At 39.9% G+C, this 16,784-nt stretch overlaps 1 protein-coding gene across 12 annotated transcripts in view; it reads right to left on the bottom strand.

The window, feature by feature from the left end:
• Window positions 1–16,784, bottom strand: part of DMD (dystrophin) — a 2,143,628-nt gene that overhangs the window by 93,850 nt on the left and 2,032,994 nt on the right. For all 12 annotated transcript variants that reach the window (XM_033109718.1, XM_033109734.1, XM_033109713.1 and 9 more), the window contains 3 exons: window positions 8,632–8,833; window positions 6,311–6,396; window positions 4,016–4,173 (listed from right to left, as the gene is read on the bottom strand). In XM_033109718.1, the coding sequence (XP_032965609.1) occupies window positions 4,016–4,173; window positions 6,311–6,396; window positions 8,632–8,833 (446 nt within the window). The remainder of the gene's footprint in view (window positions 1–4,015; window positions 4,174–6,310; window positions 6,397–8,631; window positions 8,834–16,784) is intronic.

Here is a 16,784-nt window from a genome sequence, read left to right as displayed (position 1 = left end):
TCCAGTTGGGGACAAGAAAACGAAGGAAATAAAAGGACCCGAGTCTGAAGTCAACTTGTCCCGCAAAGCAGGGAATGCATTCAGAGGAGAAACAAGTACTTGCCGGCAGTTTCGATAAGCTGGTAGAAAACAGCCGCCTTTGAGCACAAGGCAGCTGAAAGAACCAGCCCGGAACCATTGCCAAGGTTTTACACTTCAAACAAAGGGCAGAAGGCATTTTCACTCCTGTTATCTTTCCCTACAGCAAACATTGCATCTCAGCCACATTGCACAGTGAAAAGCAAGGTGAGCGCCAGAGCACCTGATTGAGGAAGAGCACGCCAGGGCCAGGTCGTCAATTCTGAAGTAAATGCTCCCAATGGATCTGTTCAACCTGATTGCAAATGACTGCCGAGCGGAGAGGATCCCCAAATCTAGGTAATATAAACCTCATCCGGTTCTGTATGTACAGAATGTGCACAACGTCCTACTGGAAACACCCAGTTTGCCAACACTCAACTCCGTAAAGGAAGGGTTCCACTTCCCTCGCCCACTCTCCTGTGTTCCCTGTTTTGTATGGCATCTCCCATTCTAGCAAGGACCCAGGATAAATGCCTGTTTTTTCACGTTGGGAAGCTGGAGAGCAGTACAGTTGACCCTTGAACAGCATGGGGTTCAGAGGCGCCAACTTCCTGTGCAGCTGAAAATCCGCGTGTGACTTCTGACTCCCCCAAAACTTAACTGCTAATAGCTTACTTTTGACTGGAAGCCTACAGGTAAGAGAAACAGTCGACTAACACAAATTTTGTGTGTTATATGTATTATATACTGTATCCTTACAATAAAGTTAGCTAGAGAAAAGAAAATATTAAGAAAATCATAAGAGAAAATACATCTACACGATTTATTGAAAAAAATTCGTGCATAAGTGGACATGTGCAGTTCAAACCCGTGTTGTTCAAGGGTCAACTGTAGTATCCAAAAGTGCGTATTTGGGAATGACGTGGTAAATGGGGTATGGGGGTGGTGGTGGTGGCTGCTGGACTTGGAATCAAACTCCTCTACCAGCTGAGAAACTTCAGGGGCACAGATAAATTGTTCGTCTACCTAAACAACAAGAAAAACAAAAACCCCAAGCCCTGTCTTTTCTATTCTCCTCAAAGGGCTGATGAGGATTAAATGCGAGAGTTCAGGTGAGCAAAGGTAAAATATTATCAGTAGCAATAGTAATAATGAGTCTTAAGCATGGTAGGTACAAATGGCAGGGAGAAGCTGTTCCATGGTAGTAAAAGCAAACTGTGGGTGGTTATGGAAACATTAGGAAAGGTCTGACAGAGAATCAGGATTATTCAGTGGGCAATGGAAAGAAACGGAAGGCTTCTAAGGAGCCTGTCATACAGTGAATACATTTCTCTAAAGCCAGTAAGACCAATGAAAGGGACCGGGGAGAAGAGAGGAGATTTGTTAGGAAGACAGTGCAATAATATATGCATGTGAAAACTTACGAGTGGCAATGAGAAGGAATCAAACAAAAGATGTTTCTTTCCATGAACAATAAGTTAGCAATTTACTCATGTTTTCTTCTAATTCTAAATGTTCAAAGAAGAAAATTCAGACAATACAAAATAGTAGAGAGATAAAAATAAAAACCACCTGTTACCAATGTTAATATCTTCACAGATGTCCCCCAGTCTCACAAATGACATTCCCAGGAGCTTGGAGACTAGCTAGCCAGGATGCATTCAAATAAGTATGCGAGGGTGGACTGAGTTCAAAGTTTTGACACTGAGAAGAGAGTGTCACTATTCAGAGACAGAGACAAGGGAAACAAACAAGAGACGTGAGGTTAGGGAAGAAGGTGAGCATCCAGCCAAAGAATGTAACAGGCAGACCTGGAACAGGCTGGGCTCCTGATAGAGGGATAGGACTAGGGTAAGCAGGGCTTCTGTTCAGCGGCCCCTTCAATCAAATTCAAGAGAGCCAGAGACTGGATCTTATTTATCCTCACCACAAAAAGAGATTATTAGGTGACGTGACAAAGACGCTAACTATCGCTATCATGGCAATCATATTACAGTACAGAAATGCTATCAAATCAACGTGTTGTACAGTAAGTCCTCACTTAACATCCTTGATAGGTTCTGTGACTTTAAGCAAAATGAAGTATGAGGAAATCAATTTTACCATAGGCTAATTGATACAAACACCAGTTAATTTCCTACAGCATCTCATTCATGTTATAAGGAAAGACGTTGAACGAAACAATGTTATTTAAGGACCTGCAGTACACTGTAAATGTACACAACGTTACATTATCAAATATATTTCAAAAAAAAAGAAAGAGAGCCAGGGTCTGCAGTGAGGGTGGCAGTGGTTTTCTGAGGATGTTGGTAGCAAGTACAGGAGGGTGATGGGGCAATGGAGCCAGAGACCCTGAAGCCAGCTCAGGTTACTCTGTAGCAGGAACCGACTCTGAACAGAGATGGCTGTCAGCAGGTTTGAATTCTGACCCTTACTCTCAACTCAAGTCACAATACACACAACTCTGTATACATATATACGTATGAAGGGGATGAAGGTGTGTGTGTGTGTGTGTGTGTGTGTGTGTGTGCATTTCACAACTAGAACTTAAAAAGTAACTGAAGAGCTCAGGAAAAACAAAACTCCCATCATTGCAAGTTATTTTAGAATTGGATTTAAAAAACCAAAATGAATCTGGACTACTTGTGGCCATTAATATTCACTGGAGGAAAGTTACTTGTGTCTACATCCTGGAGTAGAAATATTACTGTAGCAACATGCAGAAAAAAATCTAAAGGTAGTGATAATCTGTTCATATTCGGGGAGATCTGAGTATGAGGTGAGAAAAACGCATTAAATCCGCCACACCTATTTCACATTTACAGCTAATTTGCCATAATTTTGGCAAAAGAATCCAAATAGTGTATCTATCTCTACATAAGTGGGCTTATTATATGTGCATTTAGTCAATTTGCCCAGTTACCTATTAAATGAATGCTCAAACTGCTTTAAACATCTAAATATTCAATGTTCTGCCCAGGGAGCCTTGTTAATGGCCTTAGAATGGATTAACAAACCCCATATAAGAAAAAAACAGCTCTTAGCATTTTTTTTAAAAAACCAGGAACAGTAGAATAATGTAGTACTATAAATATCACTCCTTCAGTGCTGGTGGTATAATAAATAGAAACAATTTTTGACAAAAAGGCATCTGGTAAGATGTATCGAAAGCCACACAACTGTTTATATCTTTTAGTCTGGTAATCCCATTCCTGAGAATTTATCCTAAAGAAAAAAGTTCAGTCAAAGAAAAGAGCTAATTGCATAAAGATCTTCATTATCTACCTTATCAAAAAACAGAAACAACCGAAATGTCTATCGATGGAGCGTGCGCAGACATTTGGGAAGAAGAGGGTATTTCTGGGGGCAAGATAAGTAAGACAATGGAGAAGAGTGTGTTGAGCTAGTGTAGTGACGGGCATTAGCAGAGTGTACAAACCTCTGACCTTCTGATAAGACTATGGGAAGTCACCATGGAGGCCTTGGAATAGTAGAGAAATGTCAAAGCTACGAAAGGAAAACTTTAAAAAAAAAATGATAGCCTTGTCAACTATTTACCAACAGCCATTGAAAAGGAGTCTGTAACGATAGAATCAGGTAAAAATAAAAAAATAAAAGACTCACCTACAAAGATCATTTTCGTATATGCAAAGGATTTCTATGGCTGGAGATGTATTTCCTGCCTCGCTGAACTGCAGACTCCCTTCCCTCCCAGCACCTTAGTAACCGTGTGGCCCGGCTGCAGAAGGAGATTTCTTTTCCTTCCTCTGTACTGTCCTCTCTCCTTAAACCCAGAGTTCCAGAAGCCATTGCCTTCAGAGGTTTCAAATATCAAAAATCTCCTACCTACCGGCCTACAGAAGTGCTATGTGAGAAACTGAAGTTCTGTGTTTTCAAAATTAATTTCTAAAATACAGAAGAATACATATGTTACTGAAGAAGGTGAGTAACTTACAAATTGGAAGCAGCTCCTGACACTCGGCTCAATGTTACTGCCCCCAAAGGATGCAACTTCACCCAACTGTCTTGGGATTTGGATAGAATCATGCAGAAGGAGGCCCAGCCTGCGCTGGTCACAAAATCCCGTTGAACTTGCCACTTGCTTGAAAAGGTCTACAAAAGGAAGAAGAGAATTGCAACAATCAAAGAGCAGCACCCAGTAGATGCTAGCAGAACCTAGTGGCCAACTCAATTCTGGTATCGATTCTCAAGAGTAGCCAATATTCCCACAGACAGGGCTTACTTCTCCGGTATGTTAATCTAGACATTGAATATTTTTATGGATGAAGTTAATCATCACTGTGGATATATGAAGTGTGACAACTTTTAAATAAACTACAGCCCTGCAAGAAATGAGTTTACATACAGTCCCGACACCTGAACTTTTCCTAAGCCAGAACATAATACTTTGGGAAATATTTTATATATAGGACATAACCACACTAATAAAGTAACTGTTTTAGCATTAAGGACCATGTAACTAGCCCAAAGCACCATCCTCTTTGGACATCAGAGATTTAAAAATGTACCCAAATTAGGATTTCTTTATGAAGTCATAAGATCACTGAGTTTCTCATATGTGTCCCACAGGATGCTGTCTGTATTGAGCTCGTATCACTTTACACTGTCACTGATTTAATATGTGTCTGTCGTTTTGGCTGAAGAATGATATCCCTTTGAGAGCAGGGACCATATCTGGGTCAACTGTGTGCCAGAAGTCTCTAGAATAGAACAGTAGTACCTCGTGGATAGCAGGTGTCCGATATACGTGGATCCACAGAATGAATGAATATACCAAACGTGTAATGTGTGCTTTGTTCTCAGAAAAATCATTTCATTCATACTTTGCATTCAAATAAAAGCTGCCCAAAAAAGTAAATCCAAGAAAGCTTTTCCTACTCATGAGCACACTTTAAACTATAAGAAATTAAATATTTTAACGATACCTAAGATGGCAATAACAAAAATGAGATTGCACACACTGCCTTTTATCACCTCTTCAATAAGCATACATAGATTTTTTCCCCCCAAAATTGTGAATTAGTTTCAAACATCCCAGTTTGAAGTTAATATTTTTGTCTCACCAACCTCAAAACACGTTCCCTCTTAGTTATTTGAAACCGACTCAAAGCTCCCTTGATGATTCAATTTAGTATTACAATGTGCTGGTACTATGCCCATCATAAGGTTAGATTATGAGCTAACCTATTGTAAGTAATTACAATATTTAAAGGAAAAAATCCACAGATAGATTGTATTTTATCCAAAACACATTTTTTAAATGGTTAACAAAATCTGTTCAGTTATTTTTCTTTGGCCCTTAGGATGAGAAAACTCAAGTAGAAACTACATAAAAGTCAAAGCTAAAAAGGCTTGTGTATTCTGTGGCTTACTCCTAGGGGGGAACTGAGCAGTAGGACACAGTGTGGCTTTGGAGGAATTTAATCTCTTTTATCTCCTGCCTGTCCTTAAGCTCAGCACATCTCCTCATCCCCGTGAGGCTAGGCCTTAGGGGAAAAGAGAAAAGACAAAATAGACTAGGTTTTTTAAATATTCCTACCGAAAAGATTTCTTACAAGCATTTAAAGGGGAAAACACATACAGGCCTTCATAATGGGAATGCATGGTTGCTTAGCTATCTCAACCATCACTCCTCTTGCTTTTCATTTGGATTTGCAAATTTTAAGCACAAGAACCCAATGGCTCATCAATAGGAAATTCTATAAGGTGATATTTACCCTGTAAAAAAATGGTGAGCTGTCTGTCTCTCAAATAATAAAATGTTAGTCATGTCCCAGAATTGGCTATGTCAGTACACCTTGCAGTAAGACGATTACAAAATAAACAGTGTTTCTTGAACATGAATGCCAGATAGTAACTCTTTCAATAAGAATCCAAAGACTAGGCAAGAGCATGGATTAAACCTTCACATTTCTTTTTCTGATTTACACAGAGGGGTTAGGATATCAGGCTTTATCCCCTAGGAACATGTGTTTTATTCAGACACAGTCAACGCAATGTAAAATAATACTCGAACTGGAGAAGTTAATCTTCATTCTCTATTTAAATACCTGCAATTTAATGTTTGACAGGGAACAGCACAAACCACATTTTATGACACTTTAAAAGCAGTTCTACATTTTATGTGAAGGACCTTCTGTCAAAGAAGAATCTATGTCATTCCCCATCTAAAACTGGGGTAATTAGCCAACATTGATAAAAGAATACAGAGTTAATATACAGGACTTACATCTGTACTTGTCTTCCAAATGTGCTTTACACAGAGAAATGATGCCAGTTTTAAAAGACAGGACCCGGATCCTCCCCGTTCGTCCCCTATTATGAATAATCAAACCAAGAAAATAATTACTGACACTTTACTGGACGGTAAACACTTCTCAGCTAAGAAAAAAACCCTTGGATTGGGACCTTCATTGGCCATTGTTTTACTAAAGATTAAAAACTTTTCTGAATTCCTTATCTATTTGGCTGATGACTCAGAATGCAATGGAAATCTGACCAACGTGACCAATGAATATTCACCAAGTTTTCAATTCTTAAAAGCCCTTACTTGAATTGTAAGCGTGGCCCTACATAAAATCGGAAAAATATCCTATTCATCCATGGAGAGCCACTGGGTTTAAGTTGGTAAATGGAGAAATTACCCCTATGCACGAAGCTATTTTGGTTACTAAAGCAAATTACCTACTTTGGTTACTGAAGCCCCCTCAAATTACCAGCAAATAACCGTTATGCCCTCTTGAAAACCCTTAGATTTCCATCAGACTACCCTTACTGAGAAGAAAATTAACCACTTCAGGCCACATGACACATAATATAAATATGAACGTTTATCTCCACAAGAAAAATATGATATGCTCTATTGGAGGGCATTCAAATATATGATCTTAAAAGAGCAATTTTAAAATAACCTATTGCTATATCAATGTTTTAATATATACACTTTCAGTTTACATAAAAAGCTGAAATAAAGCATTCCACAGGACAAATTTATTAACAAGTTCATTATATCCATGGGAAAAAATTAAAAATAAGAATAAAAAGATTTTCATTTTGTAGAAAATGTCTTTCAATAATTTTCAGCTTTTATTTTGTTGTGGAAAGCAGCTGAACCTACGATGTTGGTTAAAAAAAAAAAAAAAAAAAAAACTAGACTGATTCTCCCAACTAGTTCTTTGAAATTACCAACGATAGGCCCCAATTGTGGTTATTTTTGGCGAACAATATATTCAACTTTCAAGTGGTACAATTTTCTAAATCCCTTAGTCAAATAGAAATCCTGGATCCTAATACATTCACAAAGTTACTATCATTGGAAGACTTTCTTATCTTTTCCCCTTCTTTTAAAAAGGTAAACCAGTGTAACAAATTATACAGCAACTCAGGTCTTCAAGGAATTAAATTGTTCCCAAATAATTTTCAGGCAGGTAAAAAGCAAGTTATATACTCAGAATCCATTCATATGTCATCTGTAAATGAAATGGTGCTAAAATATATTTGAGGGAAAACCTGAATGCAAACCCTTATCAAAGCAAATGTAAGTGTCATCCACAATTAAAAGCTAGTATGTTCAAGGGCTTGGGTAGGTAAAGATCAGAATTCAATACTCAGGGGATCTTAGAATTTTAAAAGCAATACCTTATCAAAATAACCAAGAAAAAAGGTACTTTAATCCAGGAAGGGGTAGAAATCTACAAAAAAGGGAAAAGGCAAAATAGCTGATATGCAACTCCTTTTAGAAAACCTTCCCAGATTTCCAAATGGGGATATGTTCCTGTTGACATGTGAAATGAGGCATGTAATAATTCTGAGGTCTAAGAAGAATTCAGTCAAAATTAAGACCGATTCCTTCTGCTACATTCCTCAGTTGTCTTCATTAAGCTCAAGACAAAAATTAGAACTGGGGAATCTCTCCTGTGTACAATCACAAAGAAATAAACAAGTGCTCTCTGAGTGAGTGATAGAGATGCCGAATGCAAATTTCGTAAAACCTTATTTAAAAAAAAAAATTTCCTCAGTTGGAGGAGCTGTGTTTGCTGCATTAAGGGCTTGGTTTCCTTCTGTTTGGCTTATCAATTCATAATCTTCTGCAAACATCTCCTGAGTATCAAGTAACACTATTCAGACCTGGTGACAGGTGTGCCAGCATCTCCAGGGGCACATCCATTTCTTCCCAAGAGAGGGAGCCACCCCCGAAGCGGACAGAGGAATTCAAAATACACAAGCAAAAAAAAGGGGAAAGAACCAATGGCTACACATGGACTCATTCTCCTAGTATTTGAGAAAAAGGAGTATCTCGGGGTTTTGTTTTTCTAATCTGAAAGCAGGCTGTGCTCTAGCAGTTCCCTATATCCAAATAGTTTTCAGCTCCAATAAATGCAAACATCATTTATCACAGGGACAGCATTAGGTCACACGGCTTCATGAAACTCTCATCCTGAGGACTGTATTACTAGACTGGGGCCCTGTTGTGACACTAATTAAACCGTCACCATTCCGTACACCGAGGCTCCTGCGACAGAATCTGAAAAATAAGCTGGCCATACGTACGTGTCATAAACATTCAGCAACCAATTGAGACACATATCTACGCAGAGAGGGACGTTGACCAGATTGTTATGCTCTTGCTCCAGGCGATCATAAATGGTGGTCAAACAATTAATGATCTGCAGGATGTCCATGGGCTGGTCATTTTGCTTGAGGTTGTGCTGGTCCAAGGCATCGCATGCAGCTGACAGGCTCAAGAGATCCACTGCAAAAGCCACATAAAATCACAGGTGATTCAAAGGGGGGGGAAGCCTCCTTTCACTACTTTTCCTTTTCCTTTGACAATCCTGGCAGAGTTGTCTCGTACCCTTTAGTAAACACCAAACCCAAACTTGACCCTCTTTTGAAGTATTTTGTGTCCATCCCTCAGCTCTAAGTATGATGAGTCTGAAAAGTGTTCAGGATCTGAGGTTGTTCTCACATCTCACTGGCACTGACTGGGTGAAGATGCAGGCAAAGAGACAGTTCCTATTGCCGCAGTACTGGGAAATATTTGAGAGTTGAGGGGACCTCTCATGTTCTATGTAAACCGAATCATTTCCAAATAAGTAAGGAAAAAATGATTTTGCTAGAGATTTCGAAAGACTTCCTGAAAATACTTTCTTGTATATTAGAGGTCAGTTTGATTCATTTGTATGGTTAGGGTTGTGTAAACTCTATTTCCAGCTATGCATTTATAATCAGTAAGCGTTTTTCTCCTGGAAATATCAGTCACCTCACAATCTCTCTGCTACCTTAACATTAGGTGAAAAAATAATCAACGTCACTAAAATTTTCCAGTAGCAAACTAAAGTAACAGAACAATCCATCCAGTTTTCAGACCTGAGGCTCACCTATTTCTCCTTTCACTTTCAAATTGTATTTCACATTGTACTTTTCAAGTCATCTAAGAATTTTGTGTGTGTGTGGCGGGGGCGGGGGAGTTCCCTTGATCTGAGGTGGTATTTAATCATACATCGAAGACAAAAATTTAACGAAAGTGAAATCTCCACTTTGCCCAACATCAGCAAACTACAAGCTTCACTCCCAAGTGTCATGGAAAGATGCTTGTTTGCTAAAGCCAATTTATTAGCCAAATTGGAAATGCCACAACATGCATATATAACACCGTATACATATAAGCTCTGGTCTGAATTCTCAGTCTTTTGAGAGAGAGAAAAAAAATCAATGGTGATTAAGTAAATCTCTCACGCATTTAGGGGCAAGAGGCAATACAATTATAAAGGTAACTGCAGAAAAACACTGGCTATCCCAGCAGTAAACAGCTTGCTGAATGCTAAACAGATGCAAATTTAAGGCTTTAATACATTTGACTACTTACTGGTGGCTAGTTCTAATTCAGTGTTAAGGGGAAAAAATAATAGTTAATACCTGTGTAGGTTAATACCTATGTAGTGCATGTTTTCCTCTTTTAAAAAAGGAAAATAGCTAACTTGGGGAGTTTCCCTGGAATCATGAAGGAGACCTGGTGGTGGAAACAGGAAGGTTTTTGTCTTTCATCCAGTGAGTAAAGCTCTGTGCTTCCATGTACCCATTTCCTTAAAATGTCCTGGATGAGCACTCATCCTATTAAAAGCAAAGGCTGTTGGGGAGGGAAAAACTTTTCCTCTACCCTTTTGAGTTCTTCTGGCTGGTCTAAGAATTAAATTGATATGAGACAGATTAACAAGAGAAAAAAAAACCAATTTAATTTCATACATATGGGGAATCCACATAAACATGAAAATTCCCAAGACAGTAAGGCAAAATGAGGTAAGGCAATATGACAGTAAGGCAATATGTCATTCTGGACTAAGGAAGAAGAGAGAAAGTTCTAGAACTTCAAAGGGAAGTAAGGCAATTTACAGGAAGATGAAGAGGGTTAATGTTTACTAAGAAAGAGTATGTGTGTGGGCCATACAGAAACTGGGATGCAGAGAGGACGCGGATCAAATGGGCCTCGGTAGATTCCTCCCTGTCTACCACACCTAGTTCATATTAAATTATACTTATCTATGATGATAGCTCCCTTCCTGGAGAAGATCCTCTATCTAAATTCTTTCAGGCAGTTAGGGGGAGGTCAAAGGTTTTTCCTAAGTCTTCTGGGTCTTGACTGTTTTCAGTTCGAAGTATTCCACATGCCAAAGTGACACATTTTCGGGGGGGGGGGGCAAATTTTGCTACCCTAAAGGCTCCCACTCCTTTTGCTTAAAAATACGCTCAGGATAAAGAAATGATGTCTTTACATGGAAGCCAGGACTTTGTTTCAAGTGGCAGAAAGAAACATAACTTGATTTGAGAGGGAAGCAGGTAGGAAAAAGAATAAAGAATTAAAAAAATAACAATGCAAGCAGGCAGGAGGACGCGAGGAGCGAAAGGCTGAGCGGGGACTGCCTGGGAGACTGGAGAGAGGCACAGAGCCAAAAGACTCAAACGTTGATTTTCTCTTCTGTAGCCTTGACTTCCTCCAAGGGAACATTTTCAGGTGCAGGTACTGAGTACGTTTAGAAACGCAGCACAGTATTTCCGTTAGTGGAAGAGAGGAATGGATTTCTTCTAAGTACCAATATTCCCACCATGTTTCTTTATATATTGAAGGAAGCCATGGGAGATTTGAAATTTTTCTATTATTTTCTCTCTTGTTATTCTGCCTTAATCATTATAAATATTTTGCTTTATAGCTAAAGATATAAGAACTAACAAGTGAGAATTTTTAGACTCACTTTTGTATTAAGAATCTAATTTACTCATGTGATGGAAACAGACAACAAAATTGCATGAATTTCTTTTTATTGGGTCTACTCTTATCTCTGTACAGGTGAATGGGTAAGACAAAGAATAGAAAATGTGGAGTATAAATAGCTCTGGGCGGGGAGCAAAGCAATTGCTCTGAAATAACAGGAGCAAAAGATGACATAGTTAAGGGAAATACTGTGCAGAGGAGTCTGTTAAAACTGGATGAGGTTAAACACAAGCACGAACCATTGCAGAAGATTAGAGAACACATTTCCCAAAACAAACATATCAAACAGAATTCCTCTTTCGTGGGACAATTTTTAAAAGACTTCTATTTAGGCATGCAAAGCTGATACTATGGACTTGAAGGACTTGAAAAGAGGTGAAAAAAATCAACAGGAACAATTTAATTGCAACACAGCCATACACTTAACTGTTCAAATGGAACATCTTAAAGAACACATTGAAATTTTTTGATGAAACATTAAACATGATGATTAGCTGTTTCTACAAGCCTCGATAAGCAACCAGCAGACATAATTTTGTGACACTATCCTTTTACCTCAAGCTAGGAATTTCCATTTAGGGGGAAAATACATATCCTTTAGAGTATTCACTAGGAAATATGTTTTAAAACTATATAAAAACACAAGTATGTTCTAATATATCCTCTCTTTCAAAAATTATTTTTATAGTAGAGAATGCCATAGGTTTGGACACCACTGAAGAAGAGGCAACATGTATGTGGTGGTCCTCCTAATGCTCGAGGGCTGTGGGGGTGACAGAGGGTGGGGACAGGACAAACATGACTGGCTCTCCAGTATCCTCTTTGCTAGGCTGAAAAAGCAAAAAATGGAAGGTGTTTAAACACAGGATCCCCATTAATGGTTCCCGAGGCTCTGGTTGTCCCTAATCATCCTCTCAACACTCTAAGTTCAAATGCTAACTCTATTCCTCCTTCCACATGCCACAAACAAGGAGGTAAGGCAGATTTTTTTTTTTTTTGGTCTTTTACAGAATCACAGGCTTTGAGAGCTAGAAAGCACCTTTAGAATCATTTGCAGTTGAGTAAACCCAGACTGAAGATAAGAAGACTTGCTGTGGGCGTTAAGGCAAGACACCCGGACTTTCCAATTCCTCCTGGAGGTACATACTGAAAAGCAGAAACGGGGTAGCAGAAGGTGTCCTTATGAACTTTGCTGAAAAAGAAAACCCTTTCTCATTCCCTACTAGTGACAACACTAGGAGAAAAAAGAAGCACCAAAAAGTTGGTTAGAATAAGTCCCATGGTGCCCACACAACCCCAAGCTCATCCCATGGGTCAATGTGAATACTCTGTGTTAATATATAAACAGGGCAGCTGGATGGCTCAGTTGGTTAGAGCATGAGCTCTGAACAACAGGGTTGCCGGTTCAATTCCCGCATGGGATGGTGGGCTGTGCCCCCTGCAACTAAAGACTGAAATCGGCAACTGGACTTGGAGCTGAGCTGCACCCTCCACAACTAGACTGAAGGACGACTTGACTTGGAGCTGATGGGTCCTGGAGAAACACTGTTCCTCAATATTCCCCAATAAAAATAAATAAGTCAATAAGATAAAATAAAATAAAATTATACACACACAATCCTGTAACCTAATTAGTGCGCACAGACAGAGGGAAGTTATGGTAGGATAACTATGTGTTTGCTGACTTTTTTTCTTGCCCAGACAGCAGAAGGTACCTGGGGGAAGACGAGGCTGTTGTTGACATTAGACCAACTCACTGCACAGGCAGCGTACACGTCAGGCTGCAGGGCTTTCCAAGCAAATCTTTGCTCAACAAGAAAGTCAATGCACTTTGATGCAGTTATCTGTGCTGTAAGGATCAATTCCAGAGACTCTGGAGTCGACAGGAGATGTTTTGCTAAAATAGCTACGTAATGCAGAGTCTTGATCAAAGCACTGGAAAGAAGTGATTTTTTGTGCTGCTGTGTAGCCATGGGTTATACATTATCACTATTGTTTATTGCTAGCAATAACATTGGTCATTTTTACCTGGTCTCAGTGAGACCTGTGCAAGCCACCGGGTTTGGCACTGGCTACGTAGGAAGAATATGCTCAGGTGACCAGCAGGCTACAAGAAACCCTGGCTAACATTCCAATATGTGCGCCCTGGTTTCCAAAGTGGTTTGTGTTCAAATCCGTCTGATTCAATAGGGAAAGTGAATACTTTTGTGGCCCTTATAGAGAGAGGGCACTTGGAATTTGCACCTGGCTTCTCTGGACCCTTTGCTGTGAAGCAGCCTGTGGCTGTGATGCGTATCTCGTTTTTTGGGGTTCTTTTTGCATATCTCGTTTTAAAGTTGTTCATGTACTGTAGCCTTTTCCTGCAATGAACTGTAGATTTGTAAGCATTGTCATTTGGGTTCTGTGAGTCCTCTTTAGCAATAGAGCCTTAACTGCTACTGCCAGTGCAATTCTGGTCAAGAGAAATTGTTTAGAAGACCCTACAACTCGTTCTTGGCTAAAAATATGGGTAAGGCATTGTTTACAAGAAAAAAGGATGATTCTGATAAAAGGGATGAAAATGAACCACTGCTGGTTGCCAAGCTACCCTTGGTTTGAAGTAGCAGTCTTTGAAATTGGTTATCGATAATACAACTTTCTAGTGGCATCTGGAAATGACAGACCTGAACTTCAGGAGCTGAACAAAATGGATTAGAAGGGAACTGCAAACTCATGGCAGGTCTGCTAAAAATGCAATTCCTTGGTTGCATCAGCAAAAGCTCAAATAAATTCAGAATCTCCTTCCGTTAAGCTTAAACCTGTGGCCTTCAGGTGGAGTTCCAACCAAAGGAACCTGGGTAACGATCACTTGATAAATGGGTTACACCTGTGAGACCAATTACAATTAAAAAGATATTATAATTCAAGTGGGGGAACTTACAGGTGTTTCCTTCTTCACCACAATTTCCTTTTTTCAATGCCATACCTAGTAGTCCCGGGACTGAGGCTACTACTGAGAGAGTCTCAAAGGCTGGTAACATTCCGGAACAAGATATTATGACCATTAGTTGGTACAAAAATTCCATAGGGATTGATGGAATAGATTACTCCTACCCCACACCCGGTCTAATTGGGACTGTCACAAATGTTTTGCTGCCTACATGACAGGATTAGCCCCATTTTTCCATACCCATCCAATCTGACCCCTGGCCTTTGGTAAGATACTGAAGCTGAAGCCCTGGCATGTCTTATCTTGCTACCGGCTAAATATGGGCTAACCCACTGGCTGAACCCAAGGGACATACTTCGTGTGTGGGAGGAAGGTTTGGATTAAAATTAATGGTAAGAAAGAAAGATTGCTGCCGAAGGGAAGAAAGCCACCAAATGGGTATTTAAAAGGGGAAATGAACATAATGTTGGTGCCCTGAAAGAGGCTTCAACTAAGAGAATAATATGCTCCCTTAGCTGTGACTCAGATGCACTTTGAAAGAGCTGAGAAGTGAGCAGGACGGCTGGCCAACCTATTGAACATACTGGATGAAGAGATGGGAGTTCTGACAATGACCGTGACTCCATGGAGCACCAGTAAAGTGCCTATGTCTTTTGGTTCTTGTTTCACAAGCTGTATCTGTTATTAAGGACCTCTGTTGGAAAGGGTTCTGTGGGAATATTTACCCAGTCATATCTGGAGAACACTCATTTATAATAATCTGAATATACATTGTATGGCCATTAACTGGGATGGTGAAGTTTTAAGAAAGGTTATTGGGTATATAGGTTTATCTGTCGTAATATTATGTGTAAAAATATAGCTATTTTTCCCGTTATTACATGAAGAAAGCCACAAATGGGTGGAGGGACAATTAGGGCACTTGGGTCACTGAGGAAGAATTAAGTTTAATTTGCTAGGCCTACTTCACTGAAATTAAAAAGCCAGATATTTGATGTAGATGGTTAAAGAAATTTCTGTGGCATACCCGAACCAAAGCCCATTTAGGAGTGACTACTAGTCATATGTTAGCTTGGGAGAGACAACATCTTCGCATCTCAAATTTATTTCCCAGTTATAGTAAAGACGTCCATAAACAATGGCAACAACACGTCGGGTGGTCCAAAGAGCATGGGACTACTTGAAATAAAAGAACCTTGGAGGAAGCCGGTTTGCTCAATGGTTAGAGCGCAGTGCTCATAACACCAAGGTCGCCGGTTCGATTCCCACATGGACCAGTGAGAAGCAACGGCTTGAGCTTGGAGCTAAGCCGCCGGTTGGCTCAATGGTTAGAGTACAGTGCTCGTAACACCAAGGTCGCCGGTTCGATTCCCACATGGGCCAGTGAGCTGCGCCCTCCACAACTAGATTGAAAACAACGACCTGACATGGAGCTGAAGGGTCCTGGAAAAAACACACTGTTCCTCAATATTCCCCAATAAAATTTTTTAAAAAAAAGAACCTTGGGAGAATTAGGAGCTGAGTGAGGAATATCTGGCCAGGTAGGATTTGCTTTGAATGAGGAAAGATAAACTGTTGGAAAAGACCTCCTAATGCAAAGAGAGCACTTCGAGGGCATCCAATTCCAGGAGGAAGGTGAAGGATGGCTGGCTTCCTAGAATGATGACTGGAAATGGAACCAAAGACGACCAGAGAATGGAAGCTACAAGGTACTCCTTACCAGCTTCAGCACCATGACTGAGGGCCAAGCCTTCCTTTGTGTAACTCATGGGCACTGGACACATTTTAAACAGGACTACAGGACCCCTCTCTTTGGGCACTAATACTTGTCAAACCAGGTAAGCTGAGAAAATTAGTTTGTCTCTGTCCTCAAGATATTTTTGAATTTGGAAATAACAGAGACCTGTGTCTAACCTATATGAAAAATAACATAGAGTAGATGGGAAAAGTAGGTTTTTGTGCGGGAGGGACAACATAATTAACACTGGCCTTTCAGGCCCCCTTGCTGTGAGGCAGTCTGTGGCTGTGAACGCACATTCTGACTAAAATGCTGTTGTTGCTTGACTGTAGCCTTTTCCTGCAAGATACTGTACTTGTAAGCCATGTTATTATGGGTCCTGCGAGTCTTCTTTAGCGACCCAACCCTGTCTAATGCCACCTTAGTGCACTCTCCAAGGTGATGTGCATTTACCAAAAAGGGAGCACATTTTTCACCTGATTTGTCGTGGTGAGGGTGTACCTTTATTCAGACAACTCCAGGCTACACAAAATCTCTCTACTGTGTGATTTAGTTGCTGAACAGAAGCAAATTGTTCTGTTTCTTGTTTGCAGAGTATTTGTCACATTTATCAACTGCAGTATATTTAGCCCTATGGTTTGGGCTCTCTCCAACACACCACACTCTAATAAACTAAATACACGTGCTTAAAGTGTATTTTTATTTCTGCTCTTAGAAGCTGGCTATGTTTTTAATTTCAGAAGCCACACACCTATAGGATGCCATCA

This window comes from Rhinolophus ferrumequinum, chromosome X (assembly GCF_004115265.2).
Source record: "Rhinolophus ferrumequinum isolate MPI-CBG mRhiFer1 chromosome X, mRhiFer1_v1.p, whole genome shotgun sequence".
Lineage (NCBI taxonomy): Eukaryota > Metazoa > Chordata > Mammalia > Chiroptera > Rhinolophidae > Rhinolophus > Rhinolophus ferrumequinum.
This window is presented reverse-complemented; position numbering and strand designations above follow the sequence as displayed.